Source organism: Haliotis rufescens, unplaced genomic scaffold, assembly GCF_023055435.1.
Source record: "Haliotis rufescens isolate VD_foot unplaced genomic scaffold, xgHalRufe1.0.p SCAF_22, whole genome shotgun sequence".
NCBI lineage: Eukaryota > Metazoa > Mollusca > Gastropoda > Lepetellida > Haliotidae > Haliotis > Haliotis rufescens.
Window position 1 is genome coordinate 1,369,024 of NW_025963913.1, and position 25,793 is coordinate 1,394,816.

General features: G+C 37.7%; 2 protein-coding genes across 3 annotated transcripts in view; both read left to right on the forward strand.

Moving 5' to 3' along the window:
* The window catches only part of LOC124116614, a 153,147-nt gene extending 147,479 nt beyond the window's left edge, over positions 1 to 5,668 (forward strand). The window contains exons 38-44 of the mRNA XM_048401552.1: positions 697 to 796; positions 1,099 to 1,172; positions 1,442 to 1,564; positions 2,127 to 2,258; positions 3,754 to 3,890; positions 4,467 to 4,602; positions 5,267 to 5,668. Of these exons, the coding sequence (XP_048257509.1) occupies positions 697 to 796; positions 1,099 to 1,172; positions 1,442 to 1,564; positions 2,127 to 2,258; positions 3,754 to 3,890; positions 4,467 to 4,602; positions 5,267 to 5,338 (774 nt within the window). The 3' untranslated portion in view covers positions 5,339 to 5,668. The remainder of the gene's footprint in view (positions 1 to 696; positions 797 to 1,098; positions 1,173 to 1,441; positions 1,565 to 2,126; positions 2,259 to 3,753; positions 3,891 to 4,466; positions 4,603 to 5,266) is intronic.
* A 7,582-nt stretch (positions 5,669 to 13,250) lies between these two features.
* On the forward strand, positions 13,251 to 25,419 carry LOC124127384 (scavenger receptor class F member 1-like). Of its 2 annotated transcripts, XM_046490777.2 has the most exons (10): positions 13,251 to 13,306; positions 17,363 to 17,426; positions 17,587 to 17,706; positions 17,792 to 18,022; positions 20,132 to 20,317; positions 20,828 to 20,965; positions 22,154 to 22,294; positions 23,738 to 23,872; positions 24,165 to 24,255; positions 25,043 to 25,419. In XM_046490777.2, exons 1-10 carry the CDS (start codon positions 13,253 to 13,255, stop codon positions 25,203 to 25,205), a joined length of 1,323 nt encoding a protein of 440 aa, XP_046346733.2. In that variant the 5' UTR covers positions 13,251 to 13,252; the 3' UTR covers positions 25,206 to 25,419. The 2 variants fall into 2 exon arrangements, with proteins under 2 accessions (XP_046346733.2, XP_048257369.1); XM_048401412.1 differs by lacking the exon at positions 23,738 to 23,872.
* The last annotated feature ends 374 nt before the right edge of the window (positions 25,420 to 25,793 follow it).

Below are 25,793 nucleotides of genomic sequence, written 5' to 3' on the forward strand. Positions count from 1 at the left end.
GTCCCATCCTATTCGGAGGCATTGCTTGCAAACCGTTCAATGCTTTTAAACGTAACTTGGTCAATGCATTCCTCGTAAGCTCAACTGGTGTCGGATGCTATCTTTAAACTTTTTTTCAATGGAAACAACTCTAGGCTTCAGATCATTTCCCGTGCCATATCCTTCAAACTAATGAATATTTTTGCACGACACTACATGTGCTATGACCACATGCTCAACTATTACCTTTTCATATATTTGTTAATTTCTTGTGTTTCCAGGGAAAGTCATTGGGGGTCTTTCCACTTAGCATAAACTACTGATCGTTCATTATGGGTACATCTGCTTGCACAATACAATCTATCATCTAACCTGATGTTATAACTTCAATAGTCTTACTTGCTATAAACATGGTATCATTAATGCATTAATCAGAATGTTAAATAGTATTTGTGTTTGCTGTTATGGCTTTTTCGGATTTCCACACATATTTATAGTAACAACTTGAACTAATGCATCAAAGAACGGAGGATGAGACATCTTTTTGTATGAGTAAATCCTCATTTTAGTTTAAGGTCTTTCAGTAGCAAGACCTTGTCGTAGTTGGTCAATACGAGGCCGTGCTGAAGGAACAAGGTAGTTCAATAGCTACACCAAGTCGTAGAAGGCTCATTCACTGAAGTGAACATAAACACAATATTTATTTTTCTATTTCAGCTATTCAGAGGACTATCATCAAACCTTACAGAAGAGACAACGTCGCATGCGCTACTTCCAGAAAACTCTGACAAAAACAGGAGTTTAGATATTCTTCCTGGTACAAACAGTTTGTTCAAAGTCGAAGAAATAGCTTTACTTTAATCTTATGTAATATATAACATGTAAGATGAACACAATCGTAAAACAAATGTGCTGACATGGCATATTTCAAACTGCAGAATGTATTAACTTGGGCGAAACACATTAATAAAGGGCAGGGCATGATGTTTAACTAATGGTATTATCTCTCTTCAGATTGAACGATGGATTTGCTTTATTAAATGCAAAATCCCAATTTAAAATCACAGGCAACAGTTATAACTTCAGTTGGTAATAAATGTTAATTATTATTTGTTAAAGGAAATAAATCAAGGCCGTATCTGTGTACCCCTGTCCAGACACGAAATGACTACATCAATGGAGTATTTTTACCAGTGAGTTGATTATTACGTTTAAGCCAAACTAAAGATACAGTTATAATGACGATATCAAAAAATCCGCTAACCTCTTCTTTGTAAATAAAACCTCGTCATACATATCGTCTTCCCCTATATATGTGAAAGGTTGTCGTGTAATTAAACTTTTAAATTAACGAATTAAACCAGGAACAATATCCGAAAAAAGCAACAGCTAGCTAATCGTAGAGATTGAGGACATTGTCAATGCCATCATACCAGTATTGATACTGCTATTTTTGTTTCAGTCTAGCCTACATCTATCAAGCGTGATCGTCACCCAGACTCCCATGCCAGACACTGTGCTGGACTTCTGGAGACTTGTGTATGACCATGACTGCCTCACCATTGTCTGTCTGGATGAAGCACAGGTAGATGTTATTAGCGAAACCTTATTTTATCCCAACATTGACAGTATTATTGATGCAATTGATGCCACCCGAAATAGACCTTGTACATCAATGATATGCCTATGTGCTCGATAAACTATTTTCTTTCGTTCCCAGTCAGATCAAACAGACGTTGTAAGATAATTCTGTCGGTGCTTCTTTAAGCAATTTAAACAATGACTCAATAATTTGGTACTTTGTCATCTCCTAGGAGGTACACTCAGGCATTGTATTCATTACTTCAGTGAGAGGAAATACATCCTATGCTGTTTTTTAACGACTGGCATCATATGATAGAGAGATCATTACGCTCGTTTGCATCCATGTCGAACAATTACGGCTCCCATTATACAATTCTGATTCATTTATTTGACGATTCGGCAAATATGCATATGTAAGTATTATCAGATTAAAACCCCATTATGTCAACGAACCTTCACTGTCACCTCAGATGCGATTTTTAAACAGGCTTCTTGAGATTTGCACATACATGTATTTTACAGTTTGAAAAGACCTATGTCCTTATCCTAGATTAACTGTTTAGGAAACCATTGGAATGTACCCTGAAGAAAACAAAGCGCTGAAAAAGGAGCCGTTCACTATTGCGCAAGGGGAAGCGAATTCAAACAGAGAAATATACACAGAGAAGAAGTTAACGCTTGCACATGACAAGGAGGTCTGTTAATATTTATCAAATGTTGCATTAATATGAACTGATATCCCAAATGTAGGATGTTATTTTTTAGTTTGAGTTACATTGTATCAGATGCGTGTACATCTAATTTTAGTTGGAACATCTAACACAGAAAAAAAGTAATACATACCCTCCAAAATAGTAGGCGATCATGAAATATAAATGTTATGATCGGTCGTCAGAAGAAAGATGAGCTTTGCGGGACGAAAACCTAACGCCCCTAAACGCCTGAAACATTGCACGTGGAACATGCAATTCCCTTGTGCACGTGGGTGGGGGGTCATTCTTATTTTGATACTTCTTTGCGAGGTCGGTAAATCGCTCGGGCCCATTAGTAAGGTTGAGTTTCATTATCAACAGTAATACGCAAGCTCTCTAATCTTGCTTTAATGCAGTATTTATGATCAGATTGTGAATACTTCGTCTACAACGCGATGAACGCCAAAGGGCTATTTGAATGCTTCCAAATGGTGAAACTCAGCGAGAGATGGCCAATTTGTTCAATGTGTCTGTGATTTGCAGACTTTTGAACAGATTTCTGCAGAGACAAAATGATCATGATTGACCCTGCACAGATCTCCTAATGTCAACAACTCAAGTCGAGTAATCAGAAGCCAGGCTTGTGAAACAGAACCCCAACAGCTTATGAAATCGTTGTTCACTTGCGCCAGGCGACCAGGGTCGAAATAACTGACCAGACAATTAGAAATCGTCTTCATGCTCGGCAACCATGTGTTGTACCAACGTTAACAAACACATTCTTGCAAACGCCAGTGGTGGTTAAAGCGTAGAAACTTTGGGGAATAACCGAGAGTGATCTCGAGTAATGTTTTCAGATTCACTCTGGATTTTCTAGTTAGGCGTGGACATGCCTGGTGGCGTCCTAATGGAAGTCATGTGAACTGCTAAAAAAGGCAATATTCCAGATTTAGGGGTGGGTCTGTTATGATAAGGGGCGGGATAATGGTCCAGGTTTTGTCTTTTAAGACGATAACGATCGTGCCCACCATGCACGTATCGAAACGGACTACGTCCATCAGCAAACATTACCAGAGTGCAATGGTCGGCCCTGATTATGAGTCCCGACCTTTCCCCCACTGAGCACATCTGGACATGATCAGGAGACGTATACACCAACAGTGTTAGGCGAACGGGGCTTGGCGCTGCAACACCGCCATCATGTTATGTTGATTGACATGTTACACCTAGTCCTTCCTTTTTTCCATCCTTTCAATACCATAACTCGATACCTCTTTGTATTTCGATATTCATCCGTTATTTTCAAATATCCTCTGCTTTTTTGGAGAATATAATTACGTCGAATGATTATGATTTTAAGGAAACTATGTCGCTCTTTTCACAATACATTAAGAAACTTTTGAACTGAGATCAGATTGATGATTGGTTATAGTTATTTTACATATACTCGTGTATTGCCGAATTGCACATTAATTTCTGAGTTTGTTCCATGAAACAGAACATCGAGGAATCAGTCAGTTTGTTCTGCCTCCCATCACTGGACATGCTGACCGACACTGCTACCCTTCTGGAGCTGGTCAACAGAGTGGACAGGATCATCAGCTCTGCTGACCACAAGGTTCTGGTGCACTGCCAGTATGTGTAATATGTCTCTTATGTGTGGGTTGAGACATATACAGTTAGCATCAGTGGGCCATTCCGTTTATAACACGTAATATATGTATCTTTACTTTTAGTTACAAGGCTAACATTCAGTGACATATGTGTGTGTGTGACAATTCAGTAAAATTCAGTAAGGTAGCTCGAAGTGAAAACAAGGATCACCAAACGTTATTATGTCAAGATATTCGTGCTGGCGGCAGGGTTTTTAAAACAGTAAAGACTGACCAATCAGAAATCTGCATTGTTTAATACGCGTAATGATCAAAATTGTGATACGTACAAGCTATGTGTAACATATAGCATTTATGTTTGCTTACTAAGGTTGTGCATACCGGCAGTAAACATCGAGCGAGAACGGAATAGCTTGAATATAAACAATATCATCTTTGAGAGAATAATGGAGGCATTGTTGCTTCGTAGTTTTACAAAATATGGATAGGCGGAAGTATTCTGCGTTAGGGTGACAGCATGTTCATCACGTTCGATATACATCAATATTACCCAGTACAGTGTCCAGCCAGATTTATTGCATGATGGTTCTCAATCCAGTGACGGTGCCGGAGCGAGTGGTGTGTTCTGTAGTGTCCTGAACATCATCACCAGACTGAGATTAGACAGAACAGTGGACATCTTCCTCACCACTCGAGAACTACAGCGCGTCAGACCCCAGTTCATACACACCCTTGTGAGTAGATACGTCATTTCTGACATGCATTCGTAAAATGAGTTGTGGAAGTAGGGTAATTTTAATCTTTAAACTTTCCTTTGTCGTGGACGATAAGAGCCAAATCAGAAAGTTTGTTGAACATTAGCTGATATTATGAAAACGCAGTACCCTGTGACTTGTTTCGGTTAATAGTACCTTTACTATTGCATTGTTCTTTGAATGATCAGTTTATGTGGCCTTCATCGGGAATATTTATTCTTCTTGACGACTGAATAAGTCCATTAATGCCATCAGTGTTCTCAAGATCAGTACGAACGATTGAAAAAACATTCAATGAATATGGGGCTCAACCTTGACGTGTGTGAGGTGGTGAGTTATACATCACATAAATATACATAATAACATACCACGAATCAGCAAACCGTTTCGCAAACCTGGACTGAAAGAGTGACTACACACCTAAACCGCGCCTTTGCTACCAGCACATTGTTCAGACTTCTCCATCGAGACACACCTTGATAGTTTATGAGCCACAGTCTCGTTGTAATAACGAACTAGGGCATTAAGGTTTCAACACACATGTGCACGGATATGTGTCCGTAACAGCTTTCATTCTTTCTGAGGTGATTATACCAGTATCAGTTTATCTTTGTGTGACTAACCAGGCATGTTTTATTTGCAGGATCAGTTCAAGTTGTGTTACGACATGGTGAAGGAATATAACCGTGCTTCCAACGTCTATGCCAATCTATGATATAGCGGCAGAGCAACGAACGTTCAACAACCCACCTGGACCAGACAGTCGCTGAACTGACTGACCCATGCATGCTACTTTAATACAGAGTCATGTTTTCGACGTCAAGGCTTTTATCCAAAACAGAACAGAACAGCTTATGTCTAATTTTAGCTTTCGTATATATGAAGTACTTTCCCCATTTATGATAACTTAATTACATGTTACTGATTTTGTTTAGTTGCGTTATGAACCAGACATCTTTCTTAATCACTCAACATGGCAACTCTTGTCTGCCATTTTACCCTGTCTTATATTTGGTGTCGTAAACTTAAGATAACTTAGCGCTTCGAGAATAGAATTAGCTAAGATCGTTTTCGCTACGTCATCTATACAATCTTAACGCTTGGAGACCTTCGTGAATAGGCCGCCTGGACATTGAAATCATGCTGGTTTGAATAATAATTGAACATGTTGAAAAAAGTCAATCTGTCATTGGTCAGATGTCACATAAAAATGAATGCTGCAGAAATGTATATTTTGTTTAGGTTTGAAAAAAAGACATTTCATTGTCAAATGTAATATGACACATGATTATGTCAGGTTTCAATACAAAATAATGTAATTGATGTCATAACATGCATATCTTCTTTATAGCCCTTGGAAGTTGTTTTGACAAAATGACATATCATGTCAGGGTCAAGATCATCTTCAAGGTCACAGCCTGTAAAAGTGATTGTTTACCACCCAACTCGAAAAAGATTTACTGTAGGTTAATGAGGCTTAGTACATGTCTTCCTTAGGTTGAGGCCAAGATCAGTAGAGGTCACTGTGAAGGTCATTCTTTAAGTATGTTTGCCGTTTGCCAGTCTGTGAACCAATGACGGTGCTGGGGTGAAGGGTGTGTTCTGCGGTTTCTTGAACATCAGCAACAGACAGAGAGACGTCGACATCTTTCTCGACTTTCTCGACTACAGCGCGTCAGACCTCAGTTTACACGGTCCTTTCTGGCTACAAAGACTGATCTAATATATATTTAAATAACGGGACGCAGTTATTTATGTACTTGTGGACATTGTGAAATTGTTGAAGCGACATATGTTGTAGCTCATCTTGATATTTGCACAATCCCACACATAATTGTTACATATATTGTGGTGACATTTTAAGATCACCTATGTATAACAAGCAGAGTATAATCATATATTTTCTGTCTTAGAGAATAAATTAAAAATATGACAATAGAATTTCGGATAGCAAGAAGTATATTCCTTATGAATAAAAGTGGCAAAAAACATTTCAATACGTAAGAAAAGGTACAACTTTATGGATAATTTTTATTGGTTTATTGCATATAGCTACGTTTCGATACATAATAAGCGGCCGTTTCACATTATATAGCAGGATTATGGTTATAGTTATAGTTATGATGACAAAATGTTCATGACTAAGTGTATGTTATTCACAGGATTAGTTCAAGTTGTGTTATCATATTGTGAAGAAATACAATCTCTCTATCAACGTCCACACGAATCTGTGACGACGAAAGAGCACAAGATTGCATCTGGCAGTTATACTGATAGTGTTGGAATCATCCATGTTTATTTAACTTTGAATTAAAGTTTATTCACAGAACCTTCCAATTAGGATCTATTTAAAATACATCTTAGGGAGCATTTGTATGACATATACGATTCTTCATATGAACACAACTGTTAAGGTATTTCAGGCTTTCTAAAACTCTTTTAATTCTCTAAACTTATCTCTAACAACTGTCCTTATTGCCAGATGGCTTTAAATGTACTCTCACAAATATGTGTATCATGTTATATCAGCATCTTGCATTACATCCGTATATCTTTTTCTCTTGTCTAAAACAGGTCTACAATGTATACCTACGAGAGGGATAGCAATAAACTTTTATTTTACTTTTTTGATAATCTTGCTTACTTTAAACATGATTAAAACGGGTACAAGTATCGTGTAGTTTTTCTATTTTCTCGCTTCTAGTTTAGACTCGTGACCGTTAAAAACAAAAATTAATGTGAAAACAACACAACAGACAATTACACACACATCACAGATGTCACAGGTACTTCAACACTTGTACTTCAAGACCTTTTGTGTGTCCAGATACGTTCGTTTTGAATCCACAACCATAATATATTACATATTAGTAGTCTAATAGTCTCTGACATAATGTTAACCGTTTCCTAAAGTTTGCATCGATCATGTTGTCTGTTTCACGGTATGTTTCAGTTTATCTTACTGAACAGCAAAAGTTATTTTCACATCAAATTGACGAAACAACTGGGGAGCTTGGAAACCAAGATGTCAGAGGAACACTATGTGAATCTTGATAAGAGGACAAAAGTTCCAGCAACGAAAATCACATTCGAACATTTCGATAATGCTACTTTACTACAATACAGAATACAGTTGATCATATTCAGGATGAAACCTGATGGTGTTGTCACGTACTATGGGGAGCGGATGCCACACTGCGGAAATATATATTTATTACCGAGTGGTGCAAGGTAAATAGATATCTTAACAAACTCACACCCTAAACTTTAGGTTTATTCACTAAACCAAAATATATACGTAGATAATATTGAATGTATCATACATATCATACACTTTTCATACAGAAAGGTTAATGTTTCGATCGATGTAACTATATTTTCATGTAGTATCAACTGTTGTCTGATCAACTGCCAAAATGGCCGAACAAGGCTCCTTATCAATCAGGCCCTTATATATTCATATGCATGGATATGGTACGCAAAATGAAAACTGACGAATGCAGACTTCCTGTACTTTGTGTATTTTTTGTTAGAATAGATAATCTGATGTGTTTAGATTTAACAATGACGTATCTCGAATGTCATAATAACTTACTCTTGTGCGCTCATCTATTTTCACTTGAAAATCTAAAATATTTGTAAAATTACGTTGAAGTTAAAGCCTTAGGTAATTTACCCGTGCTGACGAGGTTCGGGGAAAAGGACGCCACACTGCAGAATATATATTTCTTACCCACGTGGTACTAGGTAAATAGGTATAATCACAACATGATACTTCATAGTGTAGACCACCTCCGTGTTGTAGTGGTAGTCTGTCCGGAGAGCGGAAGGTCGGGGTTCAATCCCCTGCCGCGACATACGAAAAGACGTTAAAAGATGGTACTTTATGTTACCCTGCATGGCCCTTGGCATTAAGGGGCTCAAATAAAGACTGCTTGGTTCAGAGTCAGTTTACTGTATCTGAGTGGGGTATTCACGTTGAACTGTGGCATGGTATCTCAGTGGGCTGGCACTATAAATCAGGCATCCGACAACAGGTAAGTCGGGACAAGTACAAGCAGCCACACACACACATGTGCATGTAGGTTGCTATTGTCACCGCGTCGTAAACCCAAACTCTTCACGGTCTTGTGCCCCCCTATTTGTAACCGCCCGGCACAACTCGATGTCATTTTGCTCATAAGGTATAAATTGGTAGAGCATTTGTTGTCTGAAACAAAATTATGTACAAGATACATATATAATAATAAATGTATCATATATTACATACTCTCTTTATTTTTTATTCAATTCATTGTATTTTTAACGTCAATAATTGTCAGTGATTGTGGTTTAAAAGTACCGAAATAATCTATTGTTCACCATACCTTCCACAGCTCGTCAATGATATAGGTCGATAATTTGAATGCTTCTGGCCAGACTTTTGTATAGGGACTACAATGGCACTATGCAACGAAGAAGACAAAGTTCCCTGTAGTCGTCCATACACTTTGGTCCTCACACAATGAAGGTCCATACTCCCTTGAACTCACACAAAGTGAAAGTCAAATTCTTAAATATGATTGTAAGAAGGAAATACAAAGCATAAATAAACAAAATCAGTGAAGACCGATATAGTACATGTATATGTCACATGGTAAAATTTGTTAAACTTACAAATACATGTCATATTTGTATTCATTAATTGTATGGTTCGTTGAATAAAATATATTTACAGCTCTATATTTGGACTCCACTTCATTGCCATTTGTATCTTAGGGGAGATAACTCAATATCGGAAGTTCGGAAGTTGGCTTTGTTTGAGCTAACCAGCTTATTAGTGTCATATTTTGGATAGCAGTAAGCCTATTAAAGCTTTTTTACAAGCATGGGCATATTTAGCAATATTTGACTGTTTGCACAGTGGAAAACATGATCCAAGAGATGCATCACTTTTGACTTGCCTTCGACAGCAAACTGACATGTGGTGATATACACGAAGTGCTAAAGAACACGGCGCAAAACCAAATCACACACACTTACAAAACCACACCAATTCCACTGCAGAATCTCAATATTAAATTCTCGTTAATATTAAATAAAACCGACCATAAAAGAATCCATTGTACGATTACGATTATATATTTAAGCAGTGTTTATGAATCACTATCAAATAGTGATAATATCAGGTGTTCGGGAAACATGAACATATCCTTCCCGACCGGTGGAATCCGTCACGAACACACGCAAATGCAAGTCGAGCGTTTACCTGAACAAACACGGTAACATATGGTACTACTCTGAGAAGAGAATTGCATCAGGCATAAGTTTTGTAACTGATGCATCTACTTGTCTATCATAAGTTTTTCTAAGGCACTGAATGTTTGAACCCTAATAAAACAAACTTTTGAGAAAAAGTCGTTTGACGCTCTTGGAAAGCTGCGTAGAATTAATTTATCCTATGTTCCTAAATATAAATTATCTCCAGAACACTTTTTCATCTTATGTTAAGTATCTCAGCGAAGATATTTGTAAAGTGTTATTTGAAGAATATATATTGTTGGTAGATCAAAATGTAAATGCTGCAGTATGTAAGCTCAGAGATATCATATTCTACTGTGCAATGTCAGCTGGTGCTGTTTCTATAGGATCTTCAGGTAGACAAAGATATCAGCCTCCGTGGTTTGATAAGGAGTGCGTGTTTTTGAAGTCTGAGAAATACAGACTTTTGAATAAATTTAGAAGTTGTAAGTGTGATTCAAACTTAAAGCAGTACATATCAGCCAAAGATGGTTTTAAGAAATGTTGCAACCAAAAGAAACTTTACTATGACTTACATCTAAATGAAGAAATCGATACCGCTGCTAAACACAGTGATTGTAAACAGTTTTGGAAGACAGTTAAAAAGGCCATATAGAGACGTCCACTGAGAAGCTATATATCTCCAAGTGTTTGGCTTATTTACCTTAGAGATCTTCATAATCCCTTACAGGGAACTGATAATAATGAGTTTGATTGTGTTGTGGAGGAGTTTCTGCTCTCTCATACATGTGATAGCTGTGATGATTTACCCTTTTCGGATGAACTCCTGTCAGGTAAGATCATTGAAAGAGAGGTCACGGACGCTATCAATAATCTGAGTATGGGCAAGTCCGCAGGTAAAGATGGGATACTCCCTTAATTCTTGAAACTACATGTACCATCGTTTCTCTTTACAAAATACTTGAAGTTGATTCCAGAATCTTGGAATATTAGTATGATTTTTTTATTATATAAATCTGGGTCAGTTTGTTGACCAAGTAATTATAGAGGCATTTCACTACTAAATGTTATGGGAAAAATATCAATGTAAATCATAGAAAAACGTTTGAGAATATGGATGGAAGTAAATTATTTACTGTCCGAATCTCAAGCAGAGTTCCGACCAAACTACTCTAGTGTTGATAATTTGTTGGTTTTACAAGTTCTTTGTTCTAAATATTTGTGCAAAACCAGAGGTCGCTTTTATTGTGTATTTATTGATTTTAAAAAAGCTTTTGACTATGTTAATAGGAAAAAAATTATGTATTTACTTATTACGAAAGGATGTCATGGTAAAATGTCTGTACTTTAAAAAAACATATATTCATCAGACAGCGCATGTATAAATTTTAAGGTCAATAATGAACATACGGACTTCCTCCGGTGTACTACAAGGTTGTGTTTTAAGTCTGTTGTTGTTTATATTTTTCATAAATGAACTTGCTAGGGATATTTGTAACACAAGAAATAATGGACATTATGCTCCTTCTCTTTGCTGATGACGTTGTCATTTTTTCCTATTCAGTAAATGTCTCGCAAAAACAGTTAAATGTGTTACAGAGCTACGGTTCAAAATGGAGTCTTGAAATAAATCTGAATAAAACCGATGCTGTAGTTTTCAGAAAAGGTGGTATTGTTACAAAACATGAGAAGTGGTTTCTAGGTTCGTCTGCCTTGAGTGTAGTCACTTACTATAAATATTTAGGTCTTATGTTCTCCTCTTGATTGTCATGGTCTATGGCATGTAAGCAATTAGCTGTTCGGGCGTCGAAAGCCATTATGCCTCTTTATAATTTATTCAGGGAAAATAGCTGTGTGTCTTTTTCACAGCATGTACCATTTTTTAAGGCAAAAGTATGCCTATACTTCTGTATGGTTCTGAAATATGGGGTGCTAAGTATTACGCTGCAAATGAAAAAGTTCACACTTCACACTTCAAATGTTTTTGGGGGGTTGTTAAGTTTGCCTCAAACAAGGCAATCCTTGGTGAAACAGGCCGTAGTAATATTTTTGTAGCCAGCCAATTAAGGGTAATTAAGTATTGGATTAAATTACTTAGAATGATGCCTGATAGATACCCATATTTGTAACAAAATGTTAAAGGTACTTGATGCTAATGGTAAAAATACTTTATTTTCAGATGTGAGAAATCTATTATTTGTTATAGGCTTTTCATATGTATGGATTTCCCAAGATGTGGGAGATCCACAGTCATTTTTATATTCATTTAAGTAAAGACTAAAGGATATAGTAGCAACACAGTATTTCTGAATCACTTTATCTTAGCAATTACAGCAAAGTCAAATCATTGTTACAAACTGAAAGGTATTTAACTTGTTTAAATGATAAAAGTTTAATCAGAGCTTGTTGTAAACTTAGAATTGCATTGCACAATTTTAATGTAAATGGATGTCGCAGGTCCAAAGACGGTGAAATTGTAAACTCTATTTGTACAAACTGTTCATCCGGAGAAGTAGGGGATGAATACCATTGTCTTTCTTATATGTGAAACGTATTCCCATTTAAGGTATAAATTTCTCCCCATGTTGCAAGGTATTTAAAGACTGTCAATTATGCATAATCTATGCATAGATCTCAATATGAAACTAAGAGGTGCTTTTATTGGTCTCTCCTGTACATTTTCTAGTTCAGGTGGGTAGATCATGGGATGGAACAAATGTTATATTTAGGTACACAAAGTACAAGATCTAGTCTACCAGTTGTCGTACTTTCATTTTTGTGGAAGTCTTGGTGGCTGAGCGGGTTAGATTGCTGAAATTGTGTGCTGGTGATTAGGTGTGGGTTCGAATGACTCAGCCCCAAAAAGTACCAGAATCTGTACTTTACTAAGAAAGTGTTATCTCAAATATACCATTTGTTACATTTGACCACTTTCTAAATGGCATTGTGTTTTCATTGGATGGAACTTGGCTATTCGACCGTTATCGGACGCTATCTGATCAGCGAAGTTAAACTTCTTGGTCAAATTTCCTTTTACAATCACACATGAAATATTGGAAAGTTGTATTGTGAATGCACACAGAAACCCGTAAAACTATGTAAAATATGCAGCAAGGGTACTGTAGAGTCCGGATGTGATTTGAGAATACTGACGAAAATTCAGATAGTTATAAATAAGTTATGTCGTATTTATACATTTATATAACCTGCCTTACCCCATGTCTAATAACAGGTGTACCCTGGAAATTTGAGATGTTTGAGATTTGTTTTCCAATCAACCCAAAAGCAAACAAGGCTTGCACAGATCATGCAGGGATGTGACAGACAGCATGCCTCGATCATGTGACCCTTATCTGATTCACTCAATTCACTTCCTTGTAGCCTACACATGCTCTCTTGTACAGACAGTGTATTGGGCAAGTGTGAGGCGTTGACGTTCGAGGTGAGTACTGACATAGTTCTGTTCATTTTCGTCTAACCTTTTGTGTACGTGAGTGAAATCTCCTCATGTGAATAATACATGATATTATGCATCGAAGGTAGATCTGTATGCGTTAATATCCTATTATGTGCCTAGTACTTCGCTATTACTTAACTGTGCTGCCCTACACTGTCCTATTTAACCATGCAATTGCTCTAGATTCAAGGGCAGCTATTGTAAACACATGATCACATTTCAACCACACTGCACCTTGTTCAAATATCTCAAATGTTAGGTTATTCCTTCTGCAAACAAAAGTCCCTCCTTACTGTGTACACCTGAAACATCTTGCTTGAAAATACAGTTTGAACCTGTACTGATAGGATGGACAACCATGAGTGTTTACATTTTTCTTATATGCACTTTACCATCTTTTGAAAAAGAAACACGTCTTTTAATTATGATCCTCGTAATCCGTGTAATGGAAATACAATGTGGGCTGTGCTCGGGTCGGGTTGGCGAGTGAATGGATGTGGTCCTATATAAAACAGAAAGTAAAGACGTTAAAGTAAATGCGTCTTTGTGCAAGCAAAGGGAATCATGACTCAGTTGAAAGTAACTGTTATATGCGTCCACCAACTTACGGCACGGCTTGAGATACAACACGTAAGAAAAACACCTATGAACTATAAACTGGTGGGTATAAAGTGAAAGTTATCTGTTACAGGTTAATGTGGTAAGGTTAAGTCAGTCCATTAAACAAAACACAAAGAGTACGAAAAATGTGGAAATATACTTGCTTTAAAACTCCAACAGACATGCAGTGCTTCTCCCGGTTAGAATGTATGAATGAATAAAAGTGACCAAATACATGTTTAATCATAGGAAATCTCAACTAACAGCCATCACATGATGTCGACTATATTATGAATCACCATCAAATAGTGATGATACCAGGTGTTTGCAAACCAGTGCTCGTATCCTGCCCCGCTTGTGGCAACCGTCACAAACACATGAAAAAGCAAGTCAATTGTTCTTTTAAAAAACAAAACACGGGTAAATATGGAACCACATAATATAGTGGATTGTAACTGACATACTTTTTGTCCCTGGTGCGTCAAATTTGGAAATGTCCTCAACATGTCTACCATAAACGTCATTGAAAGCGTCACCGTGGCCTTTAATATTGTAACCCTCATCAAACAATTTTTGAGCAAGTGTAGTACGACGCGTATGACGCTCATTGAAATCTTATCGAGTATGCTCAATTGTACCTCAATAGTTGTAAAATCAAAACAACAAAAGTTGGAGCTGTTGTAATATTGTTCGACACAAAGGGAAAGTTGCATTTGAGAATTTTAGGTCATCCCTTTTGTCATACAGTTTTGTGGACAGTACTTTGTCACTCTGAATCTTTAAACACAGATCTACATGCCAAACAAATGAGGCGGTTACTTCATGACCAAATTCCCTTGGTATGAGTTTGCACTTCCGAGCAAACAGATCAGCAGTCATTATGGTATGGTGGGCTCATATATGAATTGGGGTGATATATTGGTATTATATACACATGCACAAAAGTTAAGCGTCACCATATTCATAGTCTCTTGATTTCACGTGTGGGAATCAGAAATACGAAATATGATTATGTATGACTGAATTAGGCTTCCATATTTTCATGAACACAAATTTGTCCAGATACCACAAGGAAAGCGTGCTGTACGTGTTGCTGCAGTTCACCTACCCTATAAATAGTGAAATTCAAGTTTCAGACACGTGGTTGCATTTTACTCCTGTGTGAGATTCCCCTTCCAATAGACCCATGGTGAGGAGAAAGTTAACGAACGCTGAAAGATGGCAAGTGATAGGCATGAAAAAATGCTGGCATGTCATGCAGGGCCATTGCAAGACAAATGGGTCGTCATCACAGTGTTATCACTCGTTTGATTGTCAAACATGGTCAAACCAATGATGTCAATGACAGGCATAGGTCTGGTAGGCCACGAAAGACCTCTAACAGAGAGGATAGACGTCTTTTCAGGATAGTCAGACGAAATCCATTTGCCACTTCAACAGATTTAAGCTTGCAGTGTATTACCCATCGGATACTCTCGACGATGACCGTAAGGCGTCGTCTCAGAGCGGCTAGTTATAACGCCAGAAGACCAGTAAAACGTCCTCAACTGACTGAGAGGCACATGTGGAATCGTCTGATATGGTGTCGTGCCCGTATACGATGGAACTTGGCCAACTGGCGAAGGATCCATTGGTCTGACGAATGTCCAATGCTGCTACGAACTGTTGATGGTCGAATACGTGTTTGGAGGCAACGTAACAGTCGTTTTGCACCAAGGAACATCCAGAAGACGGAGAGTCTGTCATGATATGGGGTTGTGTTTCCTTCGGCTGCAAACTTACGCTGGTGACAATTCGTGGAAACCTAAATGGCCAACAATACCAAGATGCCGTTCTTCTTCCAGTGGTGGTCCCTCATTTTGACAACCATCCTCTTCAGACAAGACCTGTTTACATGGACGACAATGCTAGACCACACAGATCGCGGGCAGTTTTGGCTTATTTGCGTCAAGAAGCTATTGCCACGCTTCCTTGGCTGTAGTCCGATTAAGCATCTCTGGGACATTCCTGGCCGGAAAATCAGACATCGCTGGACTTGAAGCCACACTCCATGAAGAATGGATCCGTTTGCCTAAGAGAAGCATTCAACGACTTGTAATGAGTATGAGGCGTAGGGTTGAAGCTGTGGTCAATGTCCGTGGATCATACACACGTTGCTGACGTTTCTGTCTTGCAATAGACTCTGCACTCCCTAGGGTGTCTATGTGACACCTGATATGGTCTACTGATATCATGACAGTTACATGACAAAAACAGTTTTTCAATGTTTTCTAATCCTTCAATTTCTGGTCTTCGGTAGAATTCTTTTCTGCTCATATTCTTTTGGAACACAAGATAAACTTGCTTTGGGTCAACTTTTGCATCACATGAGGTTTACATATACGGCTTATAACAGTCGGACATCTCGTTATAATATCCAAACTGCCGGTGTGAGAATTCATTTTTTTCAATGAATGATCATTTTATTAATTAGCTAGAAACCAATTGATGAACTCACTATTGTTAATTATGAAATATACTTGGGATTATACTTGTCATTCACATTAAACTGTGGTTTTGAAGGCTAGCGCAATCATATCAGGCATAAGGCAGCAGCTATCAGGTTTTCAAAAATTAATCACACCATATTCATTGCATTGAAAGGAAAAGAAATAATGCATCCTTTTCTTGCAGGGTATATAAAAGTGTCCACAGAATAAACCAAAATGTACACAAGTGCTTGTTCGTGAAATTTGTATTTGCTTTTCAGAAATATAAGGCATTGTTTACTTTAATAAACTCGAACGTACTGTGCATTGTAAATGAAGAATGATTACGATAAAAATATTTATGATTTTATTACAAACATAACGGCTTTGTATTGATCACGTGAGATGCTTCATACAATTATCTTTGGATCAGTAGAGACATTAGTATGACTGAGAAGTGTTGATGTTGGAGGTCTGGTCAGGTTGTTATTTATATGAACATTGAATTGTGTTTTCAATGGCTTTGAGTATAATATCGAATTATTTGTCTATTGAAAACGTACTATACATGTATCGTTGTAGCATAGTAACGCCAGAACGTGATGTTACTTTTAAATTGTGACATCATAAGGAAAATCGCCCCTCCAACATCTTACGGAACTTGATAATATAACTTTACATTTGTACAGGAGAAAGCCATTTCGATCAACTTGGAGCACGCTTCTCTCTCTCCATTTCATGTTATGATCATTATGCCAAATTAATTCGTCCAGATTAATATTGCACTACAAGCACATTTTGCCTCCGTGTCCTTTGATAACAGTATATATATTCGTCTAGAAATATTGAAAGTTTAAGGCGATTCTGATACTTTAATCGAAGCATGCTGATATATCTGTTATAAAACGCACTCTGGTGAGATTCGCTATTTATGTTATATGGATTGTGAAAGATACTTTGTATTTTCATTTAGGTATCCGTCATGGGTCGGTTCTTGATTGGACTGCTGGTGGGATGTGTCATCGTCACCCTCGCAGGTAGGAACGCTATTCACAGAATGAATGTGAAATATGTTTAAATATTTGACTTAGCTGTTTGTTTGATTCACAAACAGTTAGCTATCCTCAATCCTAAATATTTTCACTTAATATAAATGGTGATCACTATCAATAAGTGGATGTACCGTTTTTTAAACAGATTCAGAGTGTCACTGTACCACCACTACTGCCTGCGTCGTGTTCCCCTCTACTCCCTGTAGCCAGGTCGGCCGTCCAGACAGATGTCAGGAGGGATGGTTCGGTCCTTACTGCCAGAAACGTGAGTGAGAGGTCGATGGGTAGGTGTACTATCACAAATACAAATCACTGATCATTGTGGATCTATTATGTATTTATATTTTCAGAAAATATTGCATTGAGGAGAACATGCATCCAGAGCAGTACATACACGTACGGTCCAGCATATATATACGGAGCAGGACTTGCTGTAGATGGTAGAGCCACCACAAATGCCAGCAGCATGCCATTAACATGTGCTCATACAGAGCAAGAGACAGATCCCAACTGGACTGTGAACCTGAACACTTCAGTTCCAGAAAAGATACTACACATCAGAATGTATCTACGTGATAACCGTGAGTACACTCACACATGAAGAGGCCCGTGAAGATCCGGGGTAGAATAGGTCTTCAGCAACCCATGCTAGCCGTAAAAGGATTGGGTGGTCAGGCTTGCTGACTTGGTTGATGCATGTCATCGTATCCCAATTGCGTAAACAAATTGCCCTGCCTACCTAAACTAGTGCTAAGAACGCCAAACTTGCAGCGCGTACCAACAGTGGACCCAGTTTATTACAGAGGATATTGTCACAGCTCGCTTTCAACTTTTAAATTTAGTCAATTTGAATCAGTTTTACAACAAAAAAACATGCAACACGTTCGAAATGTGTTGTTGCTTTTTCTACATTAACCGTATTAAATGCCAGTTGACAATTGAAGTTAACATCGGCGAGTGCGCGAATGCCAGTTGAATTGAGTCACGCGTGGACGTAACTCTTACAACGGCTCAGCTAATGTACAGGCTTATTTGCACAGGTACTTAGTAATACAGAGACAAATTAATGTGAAAAAATGAATGAAAATATTATCCAAGATAGCAACAGAGTATAGAGTAATTTATATACTAGAATAGTTCTTTCCGTCTCACTTATCTTGTATTTGACAAGACAAGACTACTCTATCATAATTTGCATAAGTAATTGACAGTTAGAAACAGACCTCCATCTCATGTTACAGTAGCAAGTTGGGCCCCGCATAAGCATACATGTAGGTCCCTATAATTATTTTGTTTGTCCCATGGAAATTCTAAATTCCGTTCGGTGGTCTTGATTGTGTATCATTGTACCCTGGCGGTGTGGGATCTTGCTTCTAATTTCAACCGCAGCTTTGTAGGGGCCATAACCTTTTATGTACAAGCCGTCATATATATATAGTACTATGCGGAGGGTGCGATCTGACGCAGCAAATAAACAAATAGCACAATAATTCATTTAGTATAAAACGCAATTAACTACACCACTCAGAGCAGTAGTGATACCGGAGCAACTATCTGTTTCTCAAATAATCGATCTGAAGGCTTTTGAAATTATTATGGTTCGCAAAATAGACGTCAGATCGTGAGTATTCTGTTTGCATTTATCCATGATACGTATCGTGTGTAAATTTTATCAAAGTGATCATGAATTCATCAAATGCGAAAAGTTATTGTGTTTGGAAACAAGCACTGTTGGGAGACTTCATTTTCTCACAACAGAGTAACAGTTCACGTCCTGACCTTGTGACCACGTCGTCTGTATAGGACAGGAAAATTCTGAACTTGCCTGCTTTGACTCTTTGCAAATCTTTAACACTGTTAATAAGTCATTAAGGACTACCGTACGTTATAGAGATCATGGCTAGATTAATTAAAATATCAGTTCTCTTTGTAATGATTTCACCTGATGAAGGAGTAAGCATATACTCCGAAACGTTGTGTTCCTCATGATAAAGAAGTTGACCTTCCTTATGTGTTTCACTTCTAAATGCCTTTCAAATACTTAACTCTCGAACAGTTACGTTTCTGGCATCATCCAGATTTAAGCTTGCATGAATTTCACTTGGTGTTTTAAAGTTAACTTTTATTGCAAGAATAATAAGAATGTGCGTGGACAACTTTCCTCTCTTACAAAGTTATCATTTCGTCATCATAGATGTAAAGTTCCTTTTTAAACTGTTTCTGAACATGAACAGTCTTCTACTTCCAGTCAGCCCTTCCACTCACCACGTCCATTTCCTGTCCATATGGGGTTAACGAAGTGATTTGGTTTACCGACACTTTACATTTCCTAGGTATCTTCAAGTAGGATGTTCATCTGAATACATACTTCCACTGAATGAATACGATAAAAGTCCAATTATCTATATATCTTTGTACGGTTTTTGAATGATTGTTTATTGTTTTGTTTAACACCACACTTAGCAATAATTCAGCTGTATGCTGGCGGCGGCAAAAAACGCATCTGGACCAGACAATCCAGTGAGATATTATAAACAATGATCCACTGAGCTTGACCACCCGATCGCCTCTTACGACCAGCACATGTTGCTGAGGACCCATTCTTACCCGGAATCTTCACAGGAGGCCTTTAACTAGTCACAATTTTTATTGATCCGTGCTTGATCACATTTTGTATTCATTCTGTACAGTGTTAGAAAGAAGCAACGGCATGGAGTTACTTGTTGGCAGCAAGATGTGCTACAACTGGTCGTCAACTGAACATCCTCCTCCTTTAGCTAACGTCACCTGCCGTCAGCCATTGACAGGAACCACGGTCACTATACGGATACCTGGTCCCAGGAAATTCCTTACTTTGTGTGAGGTGCAAATATTTGGTATGTCATGGGCTGTGTGGATTCACCAATTTGATAATGTTGTCATATGGTATGATCAAAGAGCTTTATGTATGGATTGATATGTTTGTTACCCAATATTAGAGTGGAAACTGCTTTCATCACCAAACTTGTTGCACCTATCCATCGGGAAATATAATCTATAATATAATCCCTTATAAAATTAAAAGAGTTGTTTCACTGTGATTATGATGACGGGCCATTGTACCCATGGTCTTTTGAAGGAAGAAATAACATAACAAGAACGTTAATGAACAGTTCATAAACTATATAGCAAAAGTTCCAAAATCCCCCAGCACATTTCTTCCTGTATTCACTGTGTAATCAGTGTTATAACAAAAAATCGATTCATCGATCATTTAGCTGCAATGAAATATGTTATTATAAAATTGAACGTAACCGATATCCGATAACAATATAAGCATATTCCGTCTTCCATTAGACACCGGTCTACATATGTACATGATGAATATATTTCAATATGTTAATCAGTTTGCAGTGATGGCTGGTTTTCTGAAGATTGTGACAAACAGTGCCGGTGCCTTAGTAGTACTGATGTATGTGACAAGATAACTGGTCACTGTTCTAGTGGATGTTTCCCAGGATATATTGGTTCCGACTGCCAAACAAGTATGTGATGAAACAAGAACGTTTCACGGGAGCCATTGGGGGATATTTCGTATACGCTTAAATACATTTTAACTTTGAACATACCAATATCGTTGTAGTAAAGACAATGTACCTGATCTTAATCTGTTAGTGTGTGGGGCGCTGACTGGTATATTTAAATGCATTTTCAGTCAATATTAAGAACGTCCTTTCTTGTTTGTATTAAGTATTATAGTTAATCCTCGAGGTAGGGATTTGATGGTATATTGGGCCGAGCAAAGTATTTGTCTAATGGGGCTTTGGAATCTACTACAAACGAGGAATGGACATATCAACAGGATTTAAAGTCAAGCCAAAAATTGTTTTTACGGATTGATGTTTTGTCAGATTTCTTCCTCGGGTACACACCAGCCTTATAAGTAGTGTTGTTTTCAGTGTTACTTGTAGCATGAGCAAAGTTCTCTTTGTCCCCAAAAGTTCAGTTCCTCCCAAGTCCATGCCTCTTACTACTGGTCAAGCAAGCATGTCCTGGTACCACCTGTTAAAACTACGCTAAGCAGTCAGAGGCTATGTCATCAAAGAAACAAAACTTTTTAAATGAATGTAGGTGAATGGACAATTAAACTTGATCAGGTTTTACGTATTGTAACGTGAGCCATTTCTGATTTTCCTCTCCAAACAAGATTGTCAACAAATTATGCCTGTAAAGCGATCTATATAGTCAACTTTAACAGAACTCAACTCAAACATACCCATTATAACGCAATGACCTCAATTAAGCATCGATGTTTGGTTAGAAAATACCCTTACATGGAATGAAACAATTCTAGCACTAGGTAAAGTTCGTAATATGACACCGATATCTTCAAAACAGTGAAACATAAAAACTCCAAATCATTTATTTGAAAACAAGATGCAGTCTAAATATTATCAAGACTATCAATGACTATCAGACTATCAATGACAGGTTTGCTTGTTATTTAACGCCGCACTAAGCAATGTTCCAGCTCCGACGTTCATGCAGTTTGGCCCTCACTCCTGTGAAGGTTCATACTCCAATGAACTCATATACAGTGAAGGTCAATTCCTAAATGTTTACAGACCGCGATCATATAGCTGGAATATTGATGCGATAAACAGAATCAAGAAAATACGATTGCAGAATATACGATTACAATGAATATTATTTTCGTGAATATGTGTTTACAGCATGTCCAAATGGCCTTTATGGTGTCAACTGCTCCACCCAGTGTGGGAACTGTCTAGATGATGTTATTTGTGACAAGTCAAACGGAACGTGTCCTGGAGGATGTGCAGCAGGTTGGCAGAGTGACACTACATGTCTTCAAGGTGGGTCTGTATGATATTAGGTGAAGACCTGTCCTGCAGAATACAATTACATAATGTATTCAGTATGTGTATGTGGGGTTACAGCATGTCTAGATGGTTCCTATGGTATCAACTGTACCTCCCAGTGTGGAACCTGTGTTGATGGTGACATCTGTGACAAAACAACAGGAACCTGTCCTGGAGGATGTGCAGTAGGGTGGATTAATGATTGTTCAACTCAACAAATCGCGAGTTAGGCCACGCCCAAACGTATCACTGACGTTTGTCGGCTTGTCAATGTGTCGGAAAGTTTATGAAACGAAATCATTTGCAAACTCTTTAAAAATGAAATTCTTTTTACAAAGATTTATACATACGTGTCAATAATTTTAGAAAATTAAGTTAGATGTAACAAAATGATTGTAATAGTCTAACGGGATAACTATGCATGTGGAGTTGTTTGTTTACCGCCGTTGCCATGATCGTACAAGTTCCATCCAACCGATGATGTTACTATTCAGATTGTTTTTGTTTACAATTAGTTACACCGAAAGATGCTATTTTTTAGAAATAAAGGAACATGAGTGTTTTTCTTTCGTCAGCAAACAAAAAAGTATGATCGAATAGGAAAAATGATGAAATTATAAAGAAAATGTCGGACTGCATGCCACTCAACGTGAAGTGCCAAAAGTCAACAATGGCCGTTTCTAGTAGTTGTGTGCCGAGAAGTTTAGCCGAAACTTTTTTAACTCCCGATATTTTCTTTTTGAGGTAAATAAATGACTGAACGTTTTGATATTGAGCAAGCTGAGCATTTATGCATGTCATACGTAATTTAAATGTTACGCAAAGCCTTCTCGGTAAATAGATATGGCGAGTTTTATTTTGGGGTGTTGTTATGCTATTCGCCTGTCGAATGGGTTCGACATCAGATGCACGGGGATGGACACCTCTGTCGAATGGGTTCGACGTTAGCGTGCAGAGCTATAACATGAACTCCACAGGGACAAACAGTAAACATTGCTTTCTGCAGAGACAGTGCGAATTGGTTTCTCACAGTATGTTTAGACTGACTACATTTATGGGAAATCTTTATTTAATCAATTATAAGTGCGATAAGATGGAAGACAAAATAGGTAAAGGTTTCCGCTCAGAAGTAACGTTTGCTATTACTATAGATCAGTCTATTTAGAATTGTGTGCATTGCATTCTCCTCACATTACTTAATTCACAGGATCCACAGAACATGTAACAACGATTATCAGGCAACACGCTGTGTAGATGAGCATATGTATTCAAAACAGGCATAATGATATAAATAATAAATTATGATTATATACTGTCATGAAATTCTTAAATTCAAATCATAATGTGATGGACACCAAATATACAGATGTCAACATTTATTGATTAAATATAAAACATGGTACTTGTGCTTGAAATTATTTCATATATTTCACACAGACTGTGCCATAGGAAAGTATGGGAATAACTGTACATCAGATTGTGGATTATGTAAAGGATCCAAGGCCTGTGACAAAGACAGTGGGGAATGTCTTCATGGCTGCATTGGTAACTTCATGGAGCCTTTATGTCAAGGTAAGACGATAGGAGATATTCAAAGGTAACGAGACATTTGATTTACCAAATGTTCAGTTTCTTTGTATAGCACATTCTTATTCTACATGATAGTTACATATGTCACAAACCAAACCTAGGAAGGCATATGTCAGGAGTTACAATGACCAAAGGAATTTCAGAATAGTTTTAACACTTAACAAAACATGCCCAATGCAACTACATATCAATAACTGACGTATATGCTTCTGTAATACATGTTTCATGTTTTGTAAATTAAGTACAGATTTGTCTGTTTCTCTGACCTCTGCAGAGGAGGGGTCCAACTGGGGAATTCCTGTAGCAGCTGTCCTTTGTATGTTGCTGATCTTCACAGTGATTGGGGGAGCCATATACATCCGACGGTAATATAATTTGCCTCCTTCATACAAAGATCAACACGATCAAACCTGAAAGAAACTCTCTTTATTATTCACTCGTCATGGATTCAACTTAACGGGAATATTGCTACTTGGCGGGATAACACCTGGATCCGCGCCAAAACGGTTTCACGGGTCATGGATCGCGAAATTATCTCCAAATGTGCATTGATGTAACTCTATTTACTGACACATTAACTGGCGATATATGGTGTCCCTTTATTAGTCATTGTAACTTAAATTCAAAACATTCCAACGTTTCCAGTTTGTTTAGCTCACCTGGCTCGTTCTGTGATTGCACTGATTATTAATGTTACTTGATATCGTGAAGGTTCTTCTCTATGTCGATTCTAGTCTTGAGGACTCGGTACCTTTACCGGTATGCATACTGGCGTTTATATTCATGTATATTCTTGCAGAATTGTTACGTTTTACTTATAAATGCGAGAAAAAGTGGTAACCATCGAAAATCCAACTGCCAATAACAAGTGTGTATCATAGCCATGCTTCACACTAACCTCGTCACCTTTAATTACAAAATATAATGTGCAAATTATACAGTACATAATCACCCACTGTAGATGTCATGGTTACTACAAGACTTGTGTTTCAAGACAGCGTTAGAATTCAAATAGTTTTGAATCGTTGACCAACACAATATCGTACACACTTGTAACCTCTCTAATTTACTTTTAACTGTTTCCATAGTTAAGACCATGGAAGTAAGTGTCATTCAGTTTGACTTAATAACAAAAGATATTTTCCACATCAGATTGATGAAACAACTGGAGAGCTTGAAATCTAAGATGTCAGAGCAACATTATGTGAATCTTGATGAGAAGACAAAGGTCCAAGCAACAGAAAGTACCTACGAACATATCGACAATGCTACTCCTTACTACAATACAGTTGATCACGTTCAGGATGAAACTTGATGGTTTTATCTTTATCCGGCGGGGGTATAGATGACTTCGTTGACTATACGCTTGTTTAGTTATTGTTTCTTGTAATTTGTCATTTTGTTGCATAAAATAACCCACAGAAACACACTTGTTTTACTTTTCAAATATAATATAAAACAATACACAATGGAAATGATGAATGGTGACTTACCGTTCTTTGTGTGCTTGAAGGGCCTCGAATGGCATAATAAACGGACTCAAAAGCGCTCGTTTCTTTTCCTTTGAACATCTAAAATATTTGTAAAACAACGTTATAGTGAAAGGTATCTTATCGATGCTGATGCGGTCGTGATACCAACTGTATGTCTACCATGTCTGAATTCCAATCGAATGGATATGACATGAGCAATGCTCTGAGTAGGAGCGTCTTTGAGAATTGGAACTGGGACCTCCTCAACAACACTTAGGCTGTCAGAAACTTGCAATGAGCCCTTTAAGAAGTTCGTAACATCCTCATCCACTTTTGGGAGCCCGGGCCCTTCTTGATACACTGCATGGTGAGTACCATGCTATCCAGTGTTGCGTTGAGGACTCTTTCTTTTATCCACACCTTGAGTCACT

What these genes read in the sequence shown, in the direction of transcription:
- LOC124127384 (XM_046490777.2), top strand. Translation starts at nt 13,253, where the DNA reads ATGCTCTCTTGTACAGACAGTGTATTGGGCAAGTGTGAGGCGTTGACG. An exon ending in GTGAGGCGTTGACGTTCGAG is followed by an intron (nt 13,307 to 17,362) that starts GTGAGTACTGAC and finishes ATTTTCATTTAG; the next exon opens with GTATCCGTCATGGGTCGGTT. An exon ending in CGGTCCTTACTGCCAGAAAC is followed by an intron (nt 17,707 to 17,791) that starts GTGAGTGAGAGG and finishes TTATATTTTCAG; the next exon opens with AAAATATTGCATTGAGGAGA.